Source organism: Mustelus asterias, chromosome 9 (assembly GCF_964213995.1).
Source record: "Mustelus asterias chromosome 9, sMusAst1.hap1.1, whole genome shotgun sequence".
NCBI classification, from domain to species: Eukaryota; Metazoa; Chordata; class Chondrichthyes; order Carcharhiniformes; family Triakidae; genus Mustelus; species Mustelus asterias.
The window spans coordinates 34,186,317-34,208,970 of NC_135809.1; the positions used below are offsets into that span (position 1 = coordinate 34,186,317).

General features: G+C 43.9%; 1 protein-coding gene across 3 annotated transcripts; it reads left to right on the forward strand.

Annotated features, from left to right (window-relative positions):
- Positions 1-1,156: 1,156 nt before the first annotated feature.
- On the forward strand, positions 1,157-19,685 carry LOC144498591 (cyclin-dependent kinase inhibitor 1-like). Of its 3 annotated transcripts, none has more exons than XM_078219932.1 (3): positions 1,157-1,370; positions 2,339-2,742; positions 16,797-19,685. In XM_078219932.1, exons 2-3 carry the CDS (start codon positions 2,346-2,348, stop codon positions 16,853-16,855), a joined length of 456 nt encoding a protein of 151 aa, XP_078076058.1. In that variant the 5' UTR covers positions 1,157-1,370; positions 2,339-2,345; the 3' UTR covers positions 16,856-19,685. The 3 variants fall into 3 exon arrangements, with proteins under 3 accessions (XP_078076058.1, XP_078076059.1, XP_078076057.1); XM_078219933.1 differs by lacking the exon at positions 1,157-1,370 and adding an exon at positions 1,706-1,824; XM_078219931.1 differs by lacking the exon at positions 1,157-1,370 and adding an exon at positions 1,758-2,109.
- The last annotated feature ends 2,969 nt before the right edge of the window (positions 19,686-22,654 follow it).

The following is a 22,654-nucleotide window of genomic DNA, read 5'->3' on the forward strand; positions in this document are numbered from 1 at the left end:
AATTCGATCAGCCAGACTCAGGGGAAATCGATTTGAGCACATCATTTGGAGGGTGACAGGTGCAGCTCCGAAGGAGGCGTATTGCAATGTCTTTCAGATGAGGTGCTGTCTTGGGTCTAGATAAAACACCCCAAAGCATTATTTCAAAGGAGAGCAGACAGATTCTCCTGATGCCTCGACAAAATTGTATCCTTCAACTAGCAGCATGACAAACAGATTAGCTGGTCAATCATCTCATTGCAGTTTGTGAGATCTTCTGTGCATAAATTGGCTGCCATGTTGTTTAATTTGTTCACGGGATGTGGGTATCATTGGCAAGGTTAGCATTTTGTGCCCATCCCTAATTGCCCTTGAGAAAGTGGTGACCAGCTGCTTGAACCGCTGTAGGTACACCCGCTGTGCTGTTAGGACAGGAGTTGCTGGATTTTGACCCAAGGACAGTGAAAGAAAGTGAAATATTTCCAAGTCAGAATTGTGTGTGACCTGGAGGGGAACTTGCAGGTGGTGGTGTTGCCAAGCACCTGTTGTCCATGCCCTTCTGGATGGTAGAGGTTATTGGTTTGAAGGGTGCTGTGGAAGGAGCCTCGGTGAGTTGCTGCAGTGCATCTTGTAGATGGTACTCACTGCTGCCATTGTCCACTGGTGGTGGAGAGAGTGGATGCTTAAGGTGGTGAATGGGGTGCCAATCAAGTGCACTGCTTTATCCTGCATAATGCTAAGCTTCCTTAGTACAATAGAACATAGAACATAGAAAGCCACAGCACAAACAGGCCCTTCGGCCCACAAGTTGCGCCGATCACATCCCCACCTCTAGGCCTATCTATAGCCCTCAATACCATTAAATCCCATGTACTCATCCAGAAGTCTCTTAAAAGACCCCAACGAGTTTGCCTCCACCACCACCGACGTCAGCCGATTCCACTCACCCACCACCCTCTGAGTGAAAAACTTACCCAAAGTATACTTATAATGTATCATAACAAGTATACTTCAAAAACAATTAGTTGTAGGAAGTGAAAACCAATTTATAAATGCAAGTACATTTCTGATTCACTCATTATCTCACCGCAATCTTTCCCTTATCCATGCGTTCCCCCATCACTTTTCCTCCACCCTGTAAAGTACTCTGACACATCTTCCCATGGCCTGCGCGATAGAAGTGCGAGTGGTGCAGCATTTAGTGTACCGGTGTGGTGTCTGGTGGTGCACAGTTTGCAGCGCAGTTGTATTTGTGATGTGTTGCAGTCTGCAGAATGAATCGGAACGCCTGCCTGACTGACAGCTGCAGTCTTTGGATGTGTCGGGGATGTTATCACGTGGGGAACCTGGAAATCCCACCGTGAGCCGGAGGCAGCTGAAGCGGCCAGTGTGTGCGTCTTGTAATACTGTTTACCGCAAAACACAACTGTATAGCAGAGTAATGCCACCGGCAACCTGCAGGGTGGCCGGGCTAAACTTTAAATAGCCAGAGGCGATGTATATGTCTCTGAAAAATGGAGCAGGAGCCGCCTCTGTGGTTTCCAAAAGGAGATAAATATATATTTTGTTTCAAAAGGGCAGGAGTTTTTTTTTCAAAAGGGCATTTGGGCGATGCTGGATTCTGAATAATGAGCAAGTGGGGAGGAGGAAACAATGGCAGGAGGAGTAGGCAAGGGGTGTTGATGGAAGGGGGGGGGGTGTTGGGGAATGCTGAGTGAGCCTTACTGCAGGGGAAGTGTGGGGAGGGGGCAGTTTGTGTCTAATTTTGTCTCTCCCTCCCTCTCTCCTGAATGATTCCTCCCCAGCGACTGTTTGGAAAGTCAGCCGCACGGAGTAGAAGGCTTGGTGCGTCACTGTGTGTTTGTAACGGGAAATGCTGCTGCCTGCGGTGTGTGGAATGTGATTATTGCACAACCTTCAGTTAATGGCACTTAGCGCCACTGAACCGCTGGCGGGGAAAGGCGAGATCCAGGCGGCTGGAGCGGGGCGGGGAGCAGTACACACACACACACACTGCGGGCCCACAAACTGTACCAGCCAACTGGCGAGACCTGACTCTCAATGATTGTCTGATTGAACCAAAAGTTCACAAATACTTGTAGCTGCAGGTTTACCAAGATACACAACTCGGTAAGATTAATTCATCCTTCTCTCCTGGAGTTTGGGAGTTTTCTCCTAACTTTTCTGCTGGGGCAGTGCAGTAAGCATATGAATTCCCCAAATGGAAAGGTGGATGGGTCATTGTCAGGTGTTGTATGATTTGTTACAGTTTTTGATCTAAAGCCTCTTTCTTTTCTCTCTCTTCCCCCCCCCCCCCCCCCCCCGTGTGTGTGTGTGTGTGTGTATTTTTTCTATTCAGGGACACCATGATGGGTCTACGTGCTGAAGAGGAGAATCTGCAAATGGACCTGAAGGGCAAGGCGGACCAGGTCCGGAGAAACTTGTTCGGCCCCGTGGACCACGAGCAGTTGCAGCAGGATTTTCAGCACTTACTCCGGGCAAACATCGAAGCTGCCGGGCAGAAGTGGAATTATGACTTCGGGAGGGAAGTCCCGTCGGAAGGGACTTTGGAGTGGGAAGAACTGAAATGCCAAGATGTCCCAGCTTTTTACAGGAGCCGCGTTATCAGCAGAGGGAAACACTTGTGTGGACTGCGAGAGGCTCCAGTGAACAGTAACTTTGATCATCCAGTGTCCCCCAGCAAGGAAATAAAAAGCCAGGCGATGCCCGAGCCCAAGAGGAGGAGACAAACTTGCATAACAGGTACACGGTGGATTTCCTTCTCATTACAGGTGATATTCACTTTTGTACAGATTCACTCTGTACTTTCTTCAGGTTTTCATACTTGCATCTACATCAATTTGACAACCAGGGGTGGTTCATTCTTCATTGTTGTGCGGATGGAGAACCAGACAACCTGTCCACCACCTCTACACCACAGTGCTGGCTCTGTGCAGGCTGGACTGATTTTTATCCCCCCAGCTAAACGCTGTAAAGGCCAAATATTGCTCACCTTTAGCCTCCACACCTGCCCCCTGAATGTCAGCCATGACTTGGTCGCCAGCACACTTCCCTAAACCCCAGGTTGTGGATTTGAATACCACTCCAGATTTCAGCTCAACAATCTGGGCTGTCAGTCCAGTGCAGGACTATGGGTGTGCTGCATTTTCTGATGAGAGGGCAGATTCTCTGACCTCACTTGCAGCTGGGATTCTCTGGCCCCGCAAGAGTGAACAAAAGTTCTCCATTCTCGCTGGCAGCGATAGCAGGGCATGAACGGTCATAAAATTCCAGCCCGAGATATTAAATCAAGTCTATGTTAGCGTTCTCAGGGGAACATAAAAGTGGGCATAGAATCAAGCTTGAGGTCAGTGTAATGACTGTTCTTGTCAGCTTGGATCTCGTATGTCTCTCTTCTGGGGACCATGAATTGGTTGCAGTTTGAATTTGAATTGGTTTTCAGATCAATCAGAGATGGATTAGGGGCTTGCCCGGACCACACTGTGCATTGGCTTTGTAACTCTGAGAAAGGAATAACACTTTTTTAACAGAATGTAAAAGATCCTACGGCACTATCTCGAAGAAGAGCAGGGGAGTTATCCCTGGCCATTATTTATCCCTCAATCAATCACAAAAACAGTTTATCCAATCATTGTCACATTGCTGTTTGTGCGAGTTACCTGCTGTGTTTCCTACATGACCACAGTGGTTACACCTCAGTGTTGGCTGCAAAGTAGTTGGGATGTTTGGTCAAGTGAGGCACTATATAAATGCCAGTCCTTCTCTATTCCCCTTCCCTGCCACTGTCTCAGGCTGAACCAGACTTTAACCTTGTCATGTTGCTTGTTTCTAATCTAAATGACCAACTGTATTTTCACTCCATCACAAAGCTTGCCTGCTTGCAATTCCATAACATCATCTACACAATCCATTGCTGGAATCCCCCCACCCCCTTCATTGCATTCCACTTGCCAATGTCTCACAATTTAAATTCTAATCCATGCCTTGGAAGTCCTCCATGGCTTCACTTTCCTTTTCTCCATAACCGCATAGAACATATAACCCCTTTGCTGCCTGCACTTTCCATTCCTCCTGACTCCATCCACTTCTGCAAACTTTCCCACTTTCCTGTTGCCACTCATGCTTTCAACCTCTGAGATGTCATTCTGGAATTCTTTTCTCCAAGTCCCTCAGCCTATCTTCTTTTAAGATGTCTTACAACTTATCGTTTTAACCAAACCCTCTGATCATGGGCGGCACGGTGGCACAGTGGTTAGCACTGCTGCCTCACGGCGCCAGGAACCCGAGTTCGATTCCCAGCTTAGGTCACTGTCTGTGTGGAATTTGTACGTTCTCCCCATGTCTGCGTGGGTTTCCTCCGAGTGCTCTGGTTCCTCCCACAGTCCAAAGATGTGCAGGTTAGGTGGATTAGCCATGCTAAAATTGCCCCTTGGTGTCAGGGGGACTAGCTAGGGTAAATGCATTGGGTTATGGCGATAGGGCTTGGGTGGGATTGTGGTCGGTGCAAACCTGATGGGCCGAATGACCTCCTTCTGCACTGTAGGTTTCTATGATTCTATAATTTGATATGGGATCCTTTTTCCTTATTCCTCTGTGAAGTGTCTCAGGACATTTTTCCACATTAAAGTGCTTTATAAATGGTTCTTAATATATTCGTGATAGATAATTGGCTCAATACTGGAATTGCTGGTGGATTGTTGATCTATGCCTGGTCAAAAAAACACTCTTGGATCATTGTATTGTATCGTGTCAGTTGGGTATTTTAATTTGTAAGCTAGAGACTTTCTTTTGGGGTAGGGCAAACAGCCAGAGGCTATGGTCCACATTGGGACCACAGACAAAGGTAAGAAAACAGATGAGGTTCTGAAAGCAGATTTTAGAGAGTTAGGAAGGGAATGAAAAGCAGGACCTCATGAGCAGTAATCTCAGGATTACCCCTGTGCCATGTGCTAGTGAGCATATGAATAGGAAGATTGAACATTTCAACAATGAGTGGGGGGGCAGTTCCCTCCCGGTTCCTGGGCTGGCTCTCCCTGCTCCTGCTGGAGGCCAGGAGTGGGGTTGGGGCAGGACTGTATATTTTGGCAGTAGTAGAGGCGGGTACAATTTTGTCTTTTAAAACGCATTTAGACAGTTACATGGGTAAGATGGGTGTAGCAGGATCTGGGCAATTAGGACTAGCTAAATGGTCAAAATGAGCGGCATGGACAAGTTGGGTCAAAGGGCCTGTTTCCATGCTGTAAACCTCTATGATTCTTATAGACAATCCCCAAGAACCCTGTCTAGACCCTGAACACATAACCAATCATGGTGAAAGCAGACAGCATGTAAAAGACCCAGAGAATTTGAAGAAGCTACAGACCTCGCAATTTCAGTTTCTTGAAATAACAAGAAAAGGAACAGATTCAAAACTCACCAAAACGTCAGAGCACTGTGAGTGCAACAGATGCAAGCTGAGACACACCTGGAGTCCAGACAACAGTGAACACAGACCAGCATCAATAAAGCAGCAACTATTCCAAGGCTGAGTGGAAACATAGAAATCACACTACCTCTCCCAGAACCATTTCTGATGTACACATCTTGGGACACTAGGGGGCAATTTAGCATGGCCAATCCATCTAACCCGCACATCTTTGGACTGTGGGAGGAAACGGGAGTATCTGGAGAAAACCCACGCAGAAATGGGGAGAATGTGCAAACTCCGCACAGTCACCCAAGGCCAAATTGAATCTGGGTCGCTGGTGCTATGAGGAAGCGGTGCTAACCACTATATGGTGAGTCATGGTGGGAGATATAGGAAGGATATCAGAGGTAGGTTCTTTACGCAGAGAGTGGTTGGGGTGTGGAATGGACTGCCTGCAGTGATAGTGGAGTCAGACACTTTAGGAACATTTAAGCGGTTATTGGATAGGCACATGGAGCACACCAGGATGATAGGGAGTGGGATAGCTTGATCTTGGTTTCAGATAAAGCCCGGCACAACATCGTGGGCCGAAGGGCCTGTTCTGTGCTGTACTGTTCTATGTTCTACATGGCTGGAGAAATTGAGTCGGAGGGAGGGCTTTAGATTTCTGATGTAGTGGGACAGGTTCTGGAACAGATAGCACCTGTACAAGAAGGATGGATTACACCTTAACAGGACTGGGACTAATGTCTGTGCCGTTGGGGAGGGTTTAAATTAGATTGGCAGGAGCATGGAGACCTAAGAGGAGATTCCGAGTGGAGAGGAGAAAAACTGGCAGTGGGAAGTAGAGAAGAATTAACTGAAAAGGAGGATATATCAAAAAGTAATATCAAGGTAAATAGAATTCTTGTAGAGTTTGATAGAACTAGAATAGGCAATAGTATGTTGTTGGATGAGGTCAAAGTAAGGGGGAAAGTAAAAAGCTTAAATGGGGGTTAATGCGCACGTATGTGAATGCAAGGAGTGTGGTTGATAAGATTAGTGAACTACAGGCACGGGTTGACAAATGAATTCATGATATTATTGCTATAACAGAGACCTGGCTTAAAGAAGGGCAGGACTGGGCATTAAATATTCCTGGGTACAAGGTGTTTAAGAGAGAAATGAAAGGAAGAAAAAGGGGGTGGCGTGGGGACTGGCAGTATTGATTAAAGATGGTGTTACAGTACTGGAGAAAGGGGATGTTCCAGAGGTGTAAAGGACAGAATTTCTCTGGCTGGAAGTAAGGAATGAAAAAGGTGCATTAGCATTGATCGGTCTAGTATATAAACCACCAACTAGTGGAAGGGATGTAGAGAAACACATTTGCAAAGAAATTACAGAAAGGTGCAAAAAATTATAATAGAGTACTTCAATTATCTAAGTATAGACTGGGATAGGAAGTGTACAAAGGGACAAGAGGGGTGAGAGTTCCTGGAATGTGTTCAAGATAATTTTCTGCAGCAGTATGTTTCCAGTCGATCAAGAGGACCTGCCTGTTGGACATGGTTCTGGCAAATGAGTTGGCCCAAGTGGATCAAATATTAGTGGGAGAGTGTTTAGGAGACAGTGACCATTGTATCATAAGGTTTATGTTGGCAACAGAAAAGGACAAGGAGCGATCCAGAGCAAGGATTATTTATTGGGGGAAAGCCAACTTTGATAGGATGAGAATGCATCTGTGTCGAGTGAGTTGGAATCAAATGTTGGCAGAAAAGACAGTGGCTGAACAATGGGCCACCTTCAAAGAAAACGTACTGCAGGCAATGTCAATGTATATTTCCTTGAAGGGGAAAGGTAGGACAAATAAATCCAGAGCACCTTGAATGACAAGAGAGATAGAGGTGAAAAGGAAAAAGTACACGTATGACAAGTGTCAGGTAGAAAATACAATGGTGAATCAGGCTGAATATAGAAGGACCAGAGGTGAAGTGAAAAACTAATAGGAAAAGCAAGGAGAGAGCATGAAAAGAGACTGGCAGCTAACATGAAAGGGAATCCAAAGGTCTTCGATAAGCATATAAATAATAAAAAGGTGCAAAAAACAGCGTATGGCCCGTTAGGGATAAAAAAGGAAACTTGTATGTGGAGGCAAGAGAAATAATGGAGGTATTAAATGTGTACTTTGCATCTGTATTTCCAAAGAAAGAGGCTGCTACCCTTGTTGAGATTAGAGAGAAGGTAACTGGTTCACTAGAAGAATTTGCAATTGAGAAGGAGATTTTAAAAAGGCTACCTTCACTTAAAATTGACAAGATACCAGAACTGGATGAGAAGCATCCAGGGATATTGAGGTGAGGAATGTCATGGAATATAGAAGCACCAGTGATAATCTTCTAGTTTTCCTCAGACACAGAGATGGTGCCAGAAGACTGGGAAATTGTGAATGTTACATCCTTGTTCAAAAAGGGGTGCAAGGATAAAACTGGCAACTACAGACCAGTTCATTTATCTTCAGTGGTAGGGTAACTTCAAGAAGCCATAGTTTGGGACAAAGTCAATAGTTACTTAGACAAATGCAGGACGATTAAGGAAAGCCAGCGTGAATTCATTTAGGGAAAATTGTGTTTAACTTGCTGGCGTTTTTTGAGGAAGTAACAGAGAAGGTTGACAGAGGCAATGTTATTGATGTAGTGTATATGGATTTAAAAAAGGCGCTTAATACAGGTGTCATCGTGAGCAAAATTCTAACTCATGGAAAAAAGGGAAAGTAGGCACTTGAATAAGAAATTGGCTAGTGACAGGAAACAGAATAATGATAAATGGTTGTTTCTCAGATTGGAGGAAGGTTTGTAGTGGAGTTCCCAGGGGTCAGTGTTGGGACCCTTGTTCTTCCTGATCTATGTTAATGACCTGGACTGTGCTGTTTTGAGCACTATTTCAAAATTTGCAGATGATGCAAAAATTGGAAACGTTGCCAACTGTGATGAGGATAGTCTTGAACTTCAAAGGTGGATTGGGTGGTGAAGTTCTTTACAGAGAAGTGTGGGGTGATAAATTTTGGCAGGAAGAATATAGAGCAACAGTATAAAATAAAGGGAGGAACTCTAAAGAAGGTGCAGGAACAGTGGGACCTCAGTGTATCTGTACATATGTCATTGAAAATGGCAGGGCATGTTGAGAGAGCAGTTGAAGCATATAGTATTTTAGGCTTTCTTAATAGGGACATTGAGTACAAGTGTAAACCGGTCATGTTGAACTTGTATAAGACACTAGTTAGGCCTTATCTAAAGTACTACATCCAGTTCTGGGCACCACGCTTGAGGAAGAATGTGAAGGCATTGAAGAGAGTACAGGGAAGATTCACAAGAATGGTTCCAGGGTAAAAGAACTGTGTTTATGAGGATAGATTGGAGGGGTTGAGACTGTTTTCCTTGAAGAAAAGAAAGCTGAGAGGATACTTGATAGAGGTATTCAAGAGGAATTTGGAGAAGGTAAATAGTGAGAAAGTGTTCTCAATCATGAGACCGTGGAGGGCACAGATTCAAAATAATTGGCAAAAGGAGTAAAGGTGATGCGAGAAGAAAGGTTTTCACCCCGAGTCAGGAACAAACTTCCTGAAATGGTGTTGAAGGTAGGTTCAATCAAGTTATTCAAAAGGGAATTGGATTCCTATCTGAAAAAAATAAATTTGCAAGATTACGGGGATAAGGCTAGCAGAGTGGGATTAGGTAGAATGCTCTTTCAGAGAGCCAGTGCAGACCCGAGGGGCCAAATGGCCTCCTTCTGCACTGTAAAGATTCTGTGATTCTGCATATAGTTAAATTATGGGGAGCTATTCTAATAGCTGATTTGACCTAAAAATGTTTGTATTTTCTTTCCAGTTTAATACAGCAACCTGTATTTTTGCTGACTTATTTTGGAAGTTTCATTAGGAAAATTTAAACATTTTATACACCATGCTTTGACACAAAATTTGATTTGCATGTCTTCTCATTTCATTATTTGTCTATCAGTCAGAGATTGGAGTAGATTTTCGTGGAGCACAAATGTTGGGTGGCCAGCCAGCAAAGTGCTCTCGTTGACCACGTGACTGGAGGCACAGTGCATTTTGAGGGCCAGACCTCATTAGTATTCAGTAAGTAGGTAACGGGCAGAAAATTGGAGCCACCTTTGATTCAATGGTTAACAGGTTGGAAGAATGTAGATCCCTGTTTGGGGATTCAAACTCAGGAGGTGCACACTCTGCCCAGCACTCCCATAAGATAGCAAATCCACTAGTGTGTATGTGATGGGACCCCAAATTGCATTTTGTGGGTCCACTGACAGACCTAGATGGGCATTCCAATTGGCCACAGTTGCCCTGGGTGTAAGATTGTGGTGGTCACAGTGATGACAGGAACTAGGCAGTAGCTATTTCCCCAATATCATTAGGGAGCTACTGCCCCATTTCACTGTTTGGAAGGCCTCAAAATCTCCACTTTATAGAGTCTGGAAATTGGTCCACTAAGAGTTTGTATTTTTAATTTGAAACTTAAAGGCTGGAATTCTCTAACCTCGCTCGCGGCTGAGATTCTCCAGTCTCGCTGCAGTTAATGGCGTTTTGGCTGAGTGCCAAATTCTCCGTTCTCGCTGAGAGTGGTAGCAGGGCGTACAGCAGTGGAGAATTCTGGCCAAAACTTTTATTTTCACTATTAAATTTGACAACATTGAAGTAGCAGCCCCAGTTTAAAAAGTAGTTTTAAGTGTACAATTTCAACGCCTCTGTCTCAACATTGCAAATGGTGATCTGTTAACTGTTATGCTTCCCAGTAGAATCCAGCCAGTGAAAATTTCCTCTAAGAACTTAAAGCACTTCCAATCCAAATCTCAAATATAATGTATCATTTTTAAAAATCTTTACAGCTTTTGAATTCCTCCTTCAAGAACAGTAGAAGTCTATAAAAATATTTCTAGAAATGCACTGCGATTTTCATGGCAACTATGCATTAGCAAAATTCCTTCACCTGTGTGAAAGCTTACAACGTGTTATATGAAGTATCTGTGTTTTACACAGATACTTCACATAACGGCAGCACGATAGCACAGTGGTTAGCACTGCTGCTTCACAGCTCCAGGGTCCCGGGTTCGATTCCCGGCTCGGGTCACTGTGTGTGTGGAGTTTGCACATTCTCCTCGTGTCTGCGTGGGTTTCCTCCGGGTGCTCCGGTTTCCTCCCACAGTCCAAAGATGTGCGGGTTAGGTTGATTGGCCAGGTTAAAAATTGCCCCTTAGAGTCCTGTGATGCGTAGGTTAGTGGGATTAACGGGTAAATATGTGGGGGTAGGGCCGGGTGGGATTGTGGTCAGTGCAGACTCGATGGGCCGAATGGCCTCCTTCTGCACTGTAGGGTTTCTATGATTTACAGAAGAATTGGAATTTTAGTCTGGGGATTAAAATTATTTGGAACACGGTACATAATGATACTAAGTGATGCCCCACACGTGTATAAAAAACATTATAAATTGCAAGTGATAGTTGAATATTTCACGTGTGATACTTGTACTTCTGCTGTTTAAATTTTAAAAAATCACTGTTGGGAGCTGATGTCATAAAACTAATGAAACGCCGATGGTCGGTCCACCATGCTTCTCTGAACTATTTCAAGAATAGTGTCTGGTTAAGTCCAAAGATGTGCGGGTTAGGTTGATTGGCCATGCTAAAAATTGCCCTTAGTGTTCTGAGATGCGTAGGATAGAGGGATTAGTGGGTAAATATGTAGGGATATGGGGATAAGGCCTGGGTGGATTTGTGGTCGGTGCAGACTCGATGGGCCGAATGGCCTCTTTCTGTACTGTAGGGTTTCTATGGTTTCTATGGTTAACGCAGATCTGGACTGCTTTATACTAGATTTCATTAGTGCCAACTATTTTTCTCTTGAGTAACGTTTTACTACCTGTACATCAGATTGTAATTTTACTCATATCATTGGTAAAACGGCAGGTTTTATAAATATAAAAGTTCAAGTAACAAAATTGTTAAACACCAAAATGTAATATTTGTACAAAAAAGTACATGAAAGTTTGCCTGCATGTGGGACACTGGAAGGGATCAAGAACCAACACTGGCACCTGATAAAATGCCTACTATTAACACTGTCTTCCTCTCTGAAGATGCTAATTGAACCAAATAGTGTTTTTAGCCTCTATAGTTGAGCTCTACTGTATTCCTACTGTATTCCTCTGCCATTGTGGAGTTTCTGTTTACAGCTAGCAATCTTCAACTCATCTGTTCACCTCTAAACGCTAAGACAGCTCACGGGAAAGCTCCAAAGCCCCAACACCACTGTCTGTCAGTATATCAATTTGCCCCACCATGAATGGTCTTAAATAGTGACAGTTTTTGAAATTTTAAAGTTTATTTATTAATAGCGTCACAAGTAGCTTAGATTAACATGGTGAAAATCCCCTAGACGCCACACTCCGGCGCCTGTTTGGGTACAGGCGAGGGAGGAAACCCACACTGATATGGGGAGAACGTGCAGACTCTGCACAGACAGTGACCCAAACTGGGAATTGGGTCCCTGGCACTGTGAGGTAGCAATGCTAACCACTGTGCCACCATGAGTGTTAACTTGGGGAAAAGTTCTCTTTTAACATTATGTAATAAAATCATTAATGCATATAAATTATGTGTTTGCAGTTTCACTACACATAGTAAATAGAATAAATGTTTACCCTTTGTTTACTTTTAAACATTGAGGATAGTTATTACAATCTCTCTCGGATAGTAAGGTAGTTGCCATGACAGCTAAAATAATGGTCATCAACCTGAAATATTAACCCTGTTTCTTGTAGCTTATAATTAAAAATATGCACCTATGTTTACTGTCCATATTTTTCAGCATAACTGAGGCAGAAAATAGGTTGGGAGAACATTGTGCAAGCAATTCACTGCCTCCATATTTGCTTCCCATGTGATTTTCCAGCAAAAGTGAGAAGCACCCGTGCACTAACTACAGTAAGAAGTTAAAGTAATACATAAGTGGTGGCGTCACGTTTTCCATCATTGTGCCTTAATTTAGACCTCCTGTCGGGGAGCTTTGTAGAAAATAGGAATTCTCCATTGCTGTATCCGTGAAGCTGGAGGTGCCGTCAAGATGCTGAACTGCAACAACTTTGTAAATGAACCATTCAACTTGGCTCCTTTTACTATTTCGATGTTCTCTGAGCTAGTACTCAATTTGCAGACTTATTAGCTCCAATCTCTCCAATTGGCATTCCCTTTGGAATGCTCCAAGAAGGGGATGAGCAGTAAAAAGAAAGCAAGCAGGAGGGCGACACAGAAAGTATCAGCATACTGCCGGAAGATTCTAACTTCACCCCACCCAGAAGCTGTGCATAAGGAGACTGTTTGTTCTAGGAGTTGTGCAACAACTGGAGGTGACAAGCAGATCTACTCTGAATGCCCACCATCTTGCCAGCAGCTGTCAAAATTATGACCAGAACCTTTTCGCAAGCCCTTCTTTTAAACTATAAATGCTGTAAGGTAGGAGATAAACACTGAGTGCATACCTAGAGTAATATACTACAAATCTCCCATTTGTGCACACTTCCTAATGTTTCATATGCAGTGTGCACGCTTACATTTTTATCTTATTGTTGTCACACTTTCCTTTGATTTTTACTTGCCTCTGAAGTCCTGTACTACTTCACTTCTGAGGTAGGTGTCACTGTTGTCTACTGCTTCCCAGCCGAGTTGGCACTTTAAGGTCAGCTTCATACCTTGGAGTTGAATGACATTTAAACTTTTTGCATTTTTTTTGGTTGCTTCTGCTGAGGCCCCCCACTGCCAATGGCCTACATTGGGCCTGCTTCTGTTACTGTCGACCCTGTCCCATCTATTCTCAGTAAGAAGTTTAACAACACCAGGTTAAAGTCCAACAGGTTTATTTGGTAGCAAAAGCCACACAAGCTTTCGGAGCTCCAAGCCCCTTCTTCAGGAGAGTGGGAATTCTGTTCACAAACAGGGCATATAAAGACACAAACTCAATTTACATGAATAATGGTTGGAATGCGAATACTTTAAGTCTTTAAGAAACAAAACAACGTGAGTGGAGAGAGCATCAAGACAGGCTAAAAAGATGTGTATTGTCTCCAGACAAGACAGCCAGTGAAACTCTGCAGGTCCAGGCAACTGTGGGGGTTACAAATAGTGTGACATGAACCCAATGTCCCGGTTGAGGCCGTCCTCGTGTGTGCGGAACTTGGCTATCAGTTTCTGCTCAGCGACTCTGCGCCGTCGTGTGTCGCGAAGGCCGCCTTTTGGAGAACGCTTACCCGAATATCAGAGGCCGAATGTCCGTGACTGCTATTCTCAGCCAGTTTCCTGTCTGCTGCATACTACATTACAGCATCAGCCATTTGGTTCTACCTCACTCCTTTGGGCCTCGGACTTGGTCATCTGCTATGCTCCCCACTTCCTTTGTGCCTTTGATGTCTTTGATCTGGCTGTTTCCCACACACCCCTGTTTCCCCACCCCTTGACCTGACATTGACCTTCCATCTGATACAAACAGGAAATCGTTGATTTGCTTTTAAATCGTTAAACATAATAGACTACTGATGCGCGATTAAATCACTCGGGAGGCTAGATTGTACCCGGGAAATAAAGGCTTTTATTACTAACAAGAATGGAGCACACTATATACAATACAATCCCAGACTAAAGGGTCACCAGGCAGTGCCGTGACCTTTATACTTCCCCAGGTAGGCGGAGCCAACTGGAGTGTACCACAGAACAATATCAACAAGTAGAACAGCCCAACCCTACCCCAACAGTGACAACAGTAACATATCTACAAACACCCATAGTGCTGACCATCCATGGCTCAGCACTCATAGTGGTAACCAACTATGGTTCACCACAACTACTGAAGTATTTTAGGTTAGGTCGCAGGTGGTGAGTGGGGGGAAAGTGGGTGGGAAGGATGGTGGGTGTGAAGAGGGTCAGAATAATAAATGGGATTGTGGACGAACCAGGAGGAAAAGGACACGGAGTGCTTAGTTGGTGAGAAGGAGATTGTGTGTGGGAAAGGGGAAACATGGGAAGGCATTGAAGGGCAAGAAGTTAAATATCTACTTGCTTAATTAGATTTCCAGTGCCACTCGTGTCCTATAAACCTTGTCAGATCCCTCCCCGTCTGTGGCTGGAAAATCACATTGCAGCAAAGCAGCACAATGTGTCCTCGCCTCAACACTCCCCGGGACTGGAAAATCACATTGCAGCAAAGCAGCACAATGTGTCCTCGCCTCAACACTCCCCGAGACTGGAAAATCACATTGCTGCAAAGCGGCACAATGGATCCTCACCTCAACACTTCCCGGGACTGGAAAATCATGTTGCAGCAAACCAGCACAATGGATCCCTGCCTCAACACTCCCCGGGACTGCAAAATCACATTGCAGCAAAGCAGCACAATGTGTCCTGAATACAATAAATACAGCAGGAAACTTAAATATCTGTACTGGGTTTAATGTTTTTACAGACTAAATATAAAAACTTCATCTCACTTTTAGCATACAGCTGATTCATTACAGTAGCGTCTTTTTCAGAAACTTCAAATGACACAAAACAGGAAGAAAGCTGCTTTGCCCCATGTATATTCCTTCTGGAGTCACCGGAAGATGTCCCAACAGTCTATGGATAATGCTCCTATTGCTGTATCTATAATCATGTCACGAAGTGGAACACGATTGTGTCTTTCCATTCCATGTCAAAGTAGAACAGCACGTTGCCAATGATGACTATGTAGGGCCGGATTCTCTGACCTCACCTGCAGCTGGGATTCTCCGGTGCTGCTGCAATGAACAGAGATTTGACAACGAGGCATGTCACAGAATTCTGGCCATTGTATTTATTATCCAGCCCATAAACGTGAACCACCTGAGGCCGTTGTACTTGTATAGTCTGTCAACACCCCTAGTGGCAATGAGCCTATAACATTAAATTGAGAAGGATTTTTTTGGCTGGCCAAAAGTTACGTTCAAATTTTTAAATTGTTCATGGGACGTGGATGTCGCTGGCTGGGCCAGCATTTATTGCCCCATTTCAGAGTCATTTAAGGGCACACTTGCACCCTGAGTCTAATTTTAACTACTCCATCCTTCACCTGGCAGAGGTGGGAGAAGAGGGGAGTTAAATACGGGAAACACTTATACCTTTTTTCAAAATTCACTTGCAGAATGAACGCATTGCTGCAAGGTCACTATTTATGGCCCATCTCTTATAACACTGAAGAAGATGATGGTGAGCTACCCTCTTGAACTGCTTCAGTACTTTCTCAAAGTGGTTTGGTCTATCTGAATGGCGTGCTGGGCCATTTCAGAAGTTAAGAGTAAATCATATCAATGCGGGTCGGGAATCACATGCTGGCCATACTGGGTAAGGATGGCAGATCTATTCCCTAAAAGCATCAATGAATCAGATGGGTCTTCACAACATTCCATTAGTTTCATAGTTGTAATTACAGCTACCAACATTTTTTTTTCCAGATTTATTTAATTATATGAATTTAACTTGGCCAGCTGAGCTGCCGGGATTGGAATTTGCTTCTCTGGGTACTCGGTACAAAACTCTGCATTACAAGTCTTGTAACACTAAGCTATTGTACCCAATAATCTGATCTCACTGCCTTCCTGCCATGTCCAGACGTTAACTTGCTCTTCTGTTGGTCAGAAGGAGCAGCTTCACCAGGTCTTCACCTTGGGCCTCTCTTCCCCTAGATTCTCATTATATCCACCACCTGGGTAGGTAGTGGCGTAGTTGTATTGTGCTGGATTACCGATCCAGGGTAATACAGTGGGGATCCGGGTTTAAATTCCACCTGGGCAGATGGCGAAATTTGAATTCAATAAAAATCTGGAATTAAAGTCTAATGATGACCATGAAACCATTGTCGTAAAAATCCATCTGGTTCACTAAGATCCTTTGAGGGAGGAAATCTGCCGTCCTTATCTGGGCAGGCCTACGTGTGACTCTAAATCCAGAGTAATGGCCGAATAAGCCACTCAGATCAATTAGGGCTGGGCAATGAAGACAGTGACACCCATATCCCTTGAACAAATATATAAAAGAAAGCATCCTTATCATTTACATGGGTCCTGGCTGAAGCCAACGGTCATCAAACTCCCACTGCCACTGGCCAGCTAGAGAATTTGTCCAGGTTTGGGAATGTCAGCTAACCAAGGTCGGCAGGGCTGACACATCCCCATGTTCACCACCCACACAGGTTGGTCCATGTATCTTTTCAATAGGATGTCCAAAGTGGGCAAAATGATTGCCTGTACCATAGTAAAGGCCTTTTGCTATGTGTTGCGTGTGATTGATGCACTGGTTCTGTCTGCTCAGTTTGTCTCTGTTTCTCCCACAGATTATTACTCAGCAAAGAAGAGATGTACGTGTGCAGTCCACCACAGCAGAAAAAAGTAGCATTATTGGATGAAAGACAAAGAGATGGTTGCACAGGGACTGAGCATTCTTAGAAATAAAACTGCCGTGGGTTCCTGAAGAAAATGTAGCAGGAAGATATTTTATATTCAAACCTTTTTGTTAAACCACAGATTTTCTACAAATGAGTTTAAAAATTAATTACAAATTAGGTACAAATTATTTTAAACAAAACAAAACAGTTGTTCACCAATTGGCTGAGACTCCCATAATCAAACAGCTCATTTTATTTGGACGTTGGACTTTCGATTTTCTTTTTCTGGATTTCTTTTGGATGCTAAAATTAAAGTCTAAAATTTGTAGGGCAAAAAAAAAATGAACTGAACTCTTGAAGAAAGTGAAACCCAGACTGTTGTTGTTTTTGTTTAAGAAATTACTCCCATCTTTTCTACTGTATAAAGTTTTTGTGTGCAGAATGAATTTTAGTAGCACTCTCCTCGTGGTGAACATCAGTATATTTTCTGATTTTACTCGTTCTTTCCTTTTTAAGCAGTCCTTTGAATGAATCTACCTTCACAAAGCAAAAGCACAGTGTGTTATAGGGCAACAATGCAATGTCGAGTTAAAATAGTTGGCATTATCAACAGTGTGGTCCAACCACAAATTTCACATTTGCCAAAGATCAGTACTGTTGCTTTGAACGGAAGTTAAAAGAAGTTAGACTGCCAGATAATCTTGACGCCTGCTTGATTCAGCATTGCCTGGGTCCACTAGATCGAACAGAACAGAAACTCAGGAAAAAATTGGAAAAAACCTTCACCCCTCTCTGGAGCACGAAAGATACCTCCCCCAGAATTGCTGAATTCCAGTCTTTTTTCAGAGACTTTTCAGTGAACCCTGTTGTCTTTTGCATATCTAACTTTGTTAAACTTCAGTGGAATGTTACTAATTTCTCCTACTGTGCTGTTTAACTATCTAGAGTGGAATTTTTTTGAGAAGGGATAGACGCCATGAACGTTTTGCTGTGTTAATTCTTAACCAGACAAATGGCACAGAAGGCAGTCTGCAGATACAGAAATGAGATCTGATTTGCCCATTGTTTCAATCAGCAGGGGCGCTACCAAATTCTTATTTACTTAACCTGTTTTCACCTTGCTCGGCCGAAGAGAACCTGAGAACGCTGCAGCTTCCATGAAAAACAATGATCTAGCTATATTTAAGATGAATAATATTAGCTAGCAAATGTGAAGTCTCGTAGAAGGAAATGCTGCCTCAGAATTTGTAACTACTGAAACCACTTTCTTATTTTGGGACATCCTTCATCCTTAACCTGTGAATTCCGAGCTCCTATTTTGTCACAAGTGGAGACCACTTTGTTAGACAAGGTGTGCGGCTTGTGAATATTTGGTTTTGTGTCATTTTATTGTCATTATAATTGGACTAATATTTGCTGTAGGTTCTGTTTTTGTTATATAAATTATATAATAGACATCTACAAACACAGAGAAAACTGGTCTACAAGTCTATAAAAAATAGGAACAGGAGTAGGCCATTCAGCCTTGAGCCTGCTCCGCCATTCAATAGGATCATGGCTGATCCAACATTCCTCACGTCAACTTTCCTGCCCTTTTCCTGTAACCCTTGATTTCCTATCTTCCTCTGTTTCTCTTTTGCCATTTGTTCTTGTCTCCAGATGTCAGTAACAGTGCCAACTAACCTTACCCTGCATGTTCTTTTGTCATGATCTTGTCTTCTATCCTAATTTCTTCCACGCTGAATAATTTTCTTTTCCCTGTAAGCTCAAAGAAGTCTCTGATCCTCACCCTGCAGACAAGAGATTGATGACCTGATTCCTTAAACCGTCTTCAATGTCCTTTTTGCTTCAGCTAATGAATGCAGAGTTCATTTTACGCTCATCTGATTAGACTAAAGTGCAAAAGACCAGGTCCTCCTCGGATGTTTTCCCCAGGCTGTAATGCTAATAAAGGAATGTTCATCCTACCCATATCCAGGTAACTGAGGGTTAATATTACCATATGGGTTTGCTGGTCCCGCTCTAAGGGAGATCTAAGTTCAGCTTGTTGCATTGTAGTTAAATCTGCTTTCAGTTATCAGATCACATAGAGATATGTAAAATAAATCTAGTAAAAGTCACAACATGACAATGGAGAGAGATATTTTGATACCTGTAATAGCTGTTGTCAATGGAAGACAGAGGAGGAGGCACTGTTCTTTATAATTAGTTTTATCAGTTTTACTGGAACTGGTGAATAGGCTACACAGGTTTAAAAACAGTGGATGATTCCAATGATATAATTGCCGAATGCACTACTTTGTGTGGAACATAGCCATATAACCAAGGAAACCCTCCAGCTTGACCCATGGCTTGAGCTGCTGATACTCACTATTCAACTGTAAGGTAATCCATAACTTTTAAAAATAGCTTACCTTCCCAAATTCTCTCTCCCCACCCACCTGAAAACAATTACTGATATAGGCTTTGGTTTATTGGGGTCAATAGCCTTTTGATTCTTCACTCAAATGGCCATTTTACATGTACACAAGTCAGCTGGCCATTCCAGAACTGAGGGATATTAGATCAGCTCGTAACATCTGAGTCTCATCCTAACTGAGTAGCGATTGGAAATGAGGACCTTCACTGATTTTATCATCACCAGTTGTAATTAACTGGCTCACTGTCACTGGCGACGAGGGATCAATTATGGAACTATGGTAATCTATATCACTCAGTAGCAGTGTGGATGGAAATCGACGCATTAAACCATCATGAGATTTTTAAATTATATAGAAGAATCTCTGATACGTGTTATATCTCATGGTATCTTTATGAATAAAAGACACTTGCATGTTTTCTTGTAGATTCGATGTAATTCATTGTTACACAGCTGAGCAGTAAGGAGGTGAAGAGATGGAAACATATACAGTCCATCGGTGGTGGCTATACTGCAATTATACTGGGAAATCTTTGGCTTCTATGTCAATATTGAATAGACCAGCCGTGCAAGATTTTTGCTGTTTCACGGAATCCCAACTTTTGGATTAAAGATTTCCACTCTTTTTTCTGAATTCTGCATGGCCCAGGGGAGCTGTCATTGAGTCCCTATCTCTTTAATCCACTGTCACTCTGACTTGTTTCTGTGATTGGGAGATGCAGGGATTGCTATCTCCCTGATGCTTCCACTGTAGCAGGAATCTCAGTTGCTGGAGTTAGCACTGCTGCCTCACAGCACCAGGAGCCGGGTCCAGCAGGTCAAAGATGTGCAGGTTAGGTGGATTGACCACAGTAAATTGCCCCTTAGTGTCCAAAGATGAATAGATTAGATGGATTAGCCATGGTAAATACACAGGGTATAGCGCCTGGGGGCGGGCCTGGGTGAAATGCTCATTTGAGACTTGATGGGCTGAATGACCTCCTTCTGCATTGTAGGGATTCTACAGCTCTATTCTAACAACTGGATCGTCCCACTCAATCTGAGGTTCCATTACCAGTGGAGTGACTCAGCCCCAAGTACATCACAACTTCAGGCTCCAGCCCTAGAAGGGAGATTCTAGCTAGCCTTAGCCTCAACCACATCCCACCCTTGGCTGCAGTCACCACTTTGCACTGCCTCTGACTTGACTCAGAACCCTGGTTCTATCCAAGCACCCACTGGTGGAAGAGGCTCCACTCCCTCACCCACTGGGTTTTGAGCCCCCAGGCCGAGCTCCTCCTTCCTGGCGTTCTGGATCCAAGTGGTAATGGCCAAGGAGGAACCACTGCTGGCCACTGAGGAAGTACTGCTGGAGTGGCTGCAGATCCAGGTGAAAAGGGTCTGTGAGGCACAGACCCAGAACAGGGATTCAGGACCAGGGGCTGGGAGCTGGGGCCTGGCAGGGAAGTGGGGCTGGGGGGGAGCAGGACCAAGGCTTGGGCCCTGGGGGGGGCATGCGGTTTGGGCCCTGACAATTGCTTCTCCCTGACATGGTAGCACAGTGGTTGGGGCGGCATGGTAGCACAGTGGTTAGCACTGCTGCTTCACAGCTCCAGGGTCCCGGGTTCGATTCCCGGCTCGGGTCACTGTGTGGAGTTTGCACATTCTCCTCGTGTCTGCGTGGGTTTCCTCCGGGTGCTCCGGTTTCCTCCCACAGTCCAAAGATGTGTGGGTTAGGTTGATTGGCCAGGTTAAAAATTGCCCCTTAGAGTCCTAAGGAGATGTGAGAGGGATTAGCGGGTAAATATGTGGGGGGAGGGCCTGGGTGGGATTGTGGTCGGTGCAGGCTCGATGGGCCGAATGGCCTCCTTCTGCACTGTAGGGTTTCTATGATTTCTATGATTTCTATGACATCAGTTAACGTTTTATAAACATAGAACATAGAACATTACAGTGCAGTACAGGCCCTTCGATGTTGCGCCGACCAGTGGAACCAATCTAAAGCCCCTCTAATCTACACTATTCCAATATCATCCATATGTTTATCCAATAACCATTTGAATGCTCTTAATGTTGACGAGTCCACTACTGCAGCAGGCAGGGCATTCCACACCCTTACTACTCTCTGAGTAAAGAACCTACCTCTAACATCTGTCCTATATCTCTCACCCCTCAATTTAAAGCTATGTCCCCTCGTGCTAGCCAACACCATCCGAGGAAAAAGGCTCTCACTATCCACCCTATCTAATCCTCTGATCATCTTGTATGCCTCTATTAAGTCACCCCTTAACCTTCTCTCTAACGAAAACAACCTCAAGCCCCTCAGCCTTTCCTCATACAATTTTCCCACCATACCAGGCAACATCCTGGTAAATCTCCTCTGCATCCATTCCAACACTTCCACATCTTTCCTATAATACGGCGACCAGAACTGTACGCAATACTCCAAATGCGGCCGCACCAGAGTTTTGTACAGTTGCAGCATGACCTCCTGGCTCCGAAACTCAATCCCTCTACCAATAAAAGCTAACACACCGTACGCCTTCTTAACAACCCTATCAACCTGGGTGCCAACTTTCAGGGATCTATGCACATGGACACCCAGATCCCTCTGTTCATCCACACTACCAAGTATCTTACCATTAGCCCAGTACTCTGTATTCCTGTTACTCCTTCCAAAGTGAATCACCTCACACTTTTCCGCATTAAACGTTTAACATTTCAGCATAATTCAAATATTTTCCTATCCAACATTATCACTGCTTTTGCATGGTAGAGAAATCCAGGTGGGGAAAGAGGAGAGGATGAGTGCAATGGGGGTGGGTAGGGAGGAAGGGCATGAGTCATGGGTGGACTGAGTGGAGAGTGAGGGCATGAGTGGGGAGCTGAGGAAGGAGGGACAGTTTGAGTAAGTGGGGGCTGAGTGGATGGAATGAATGTATGGGGGGGGTTTGGGTAGGGGGTATGTGTGCTGAGGGAAGATTAACTGACTAACGTGGTGGTGGTGGTGGTGAAGAGGGGCTTCACTGAGTCTTCAATCTACATGAATAAACAAAATACTTTTACAAAATAATTTAAAAACAAATGTTCATATTTATATGATGTTGATCTCTAGTACGCAAATTTTAATAACATGCCAAATGTTACTGTTCTGCTTTATTGCTGTTTTTGCTGGTGTCTGGGGTCATGTTAATTTTCAAGAATTTTTAAAAATATATTGTTTCCTGGGATGTGGGCGTTGCTGGAAAGGCAACTGTTTGTTGCCTGTCTCTATTTGCTTTTGAGAAAACGGTGGTAAATTAAAATTGGTTCACATTGGAAAATAGTTTGCAAAATACTGCCATAGTCTTTTGCTTCATTTCAGATATATGTTATCCAGCATGACCATGTTCTGTTCATATGGACTTCA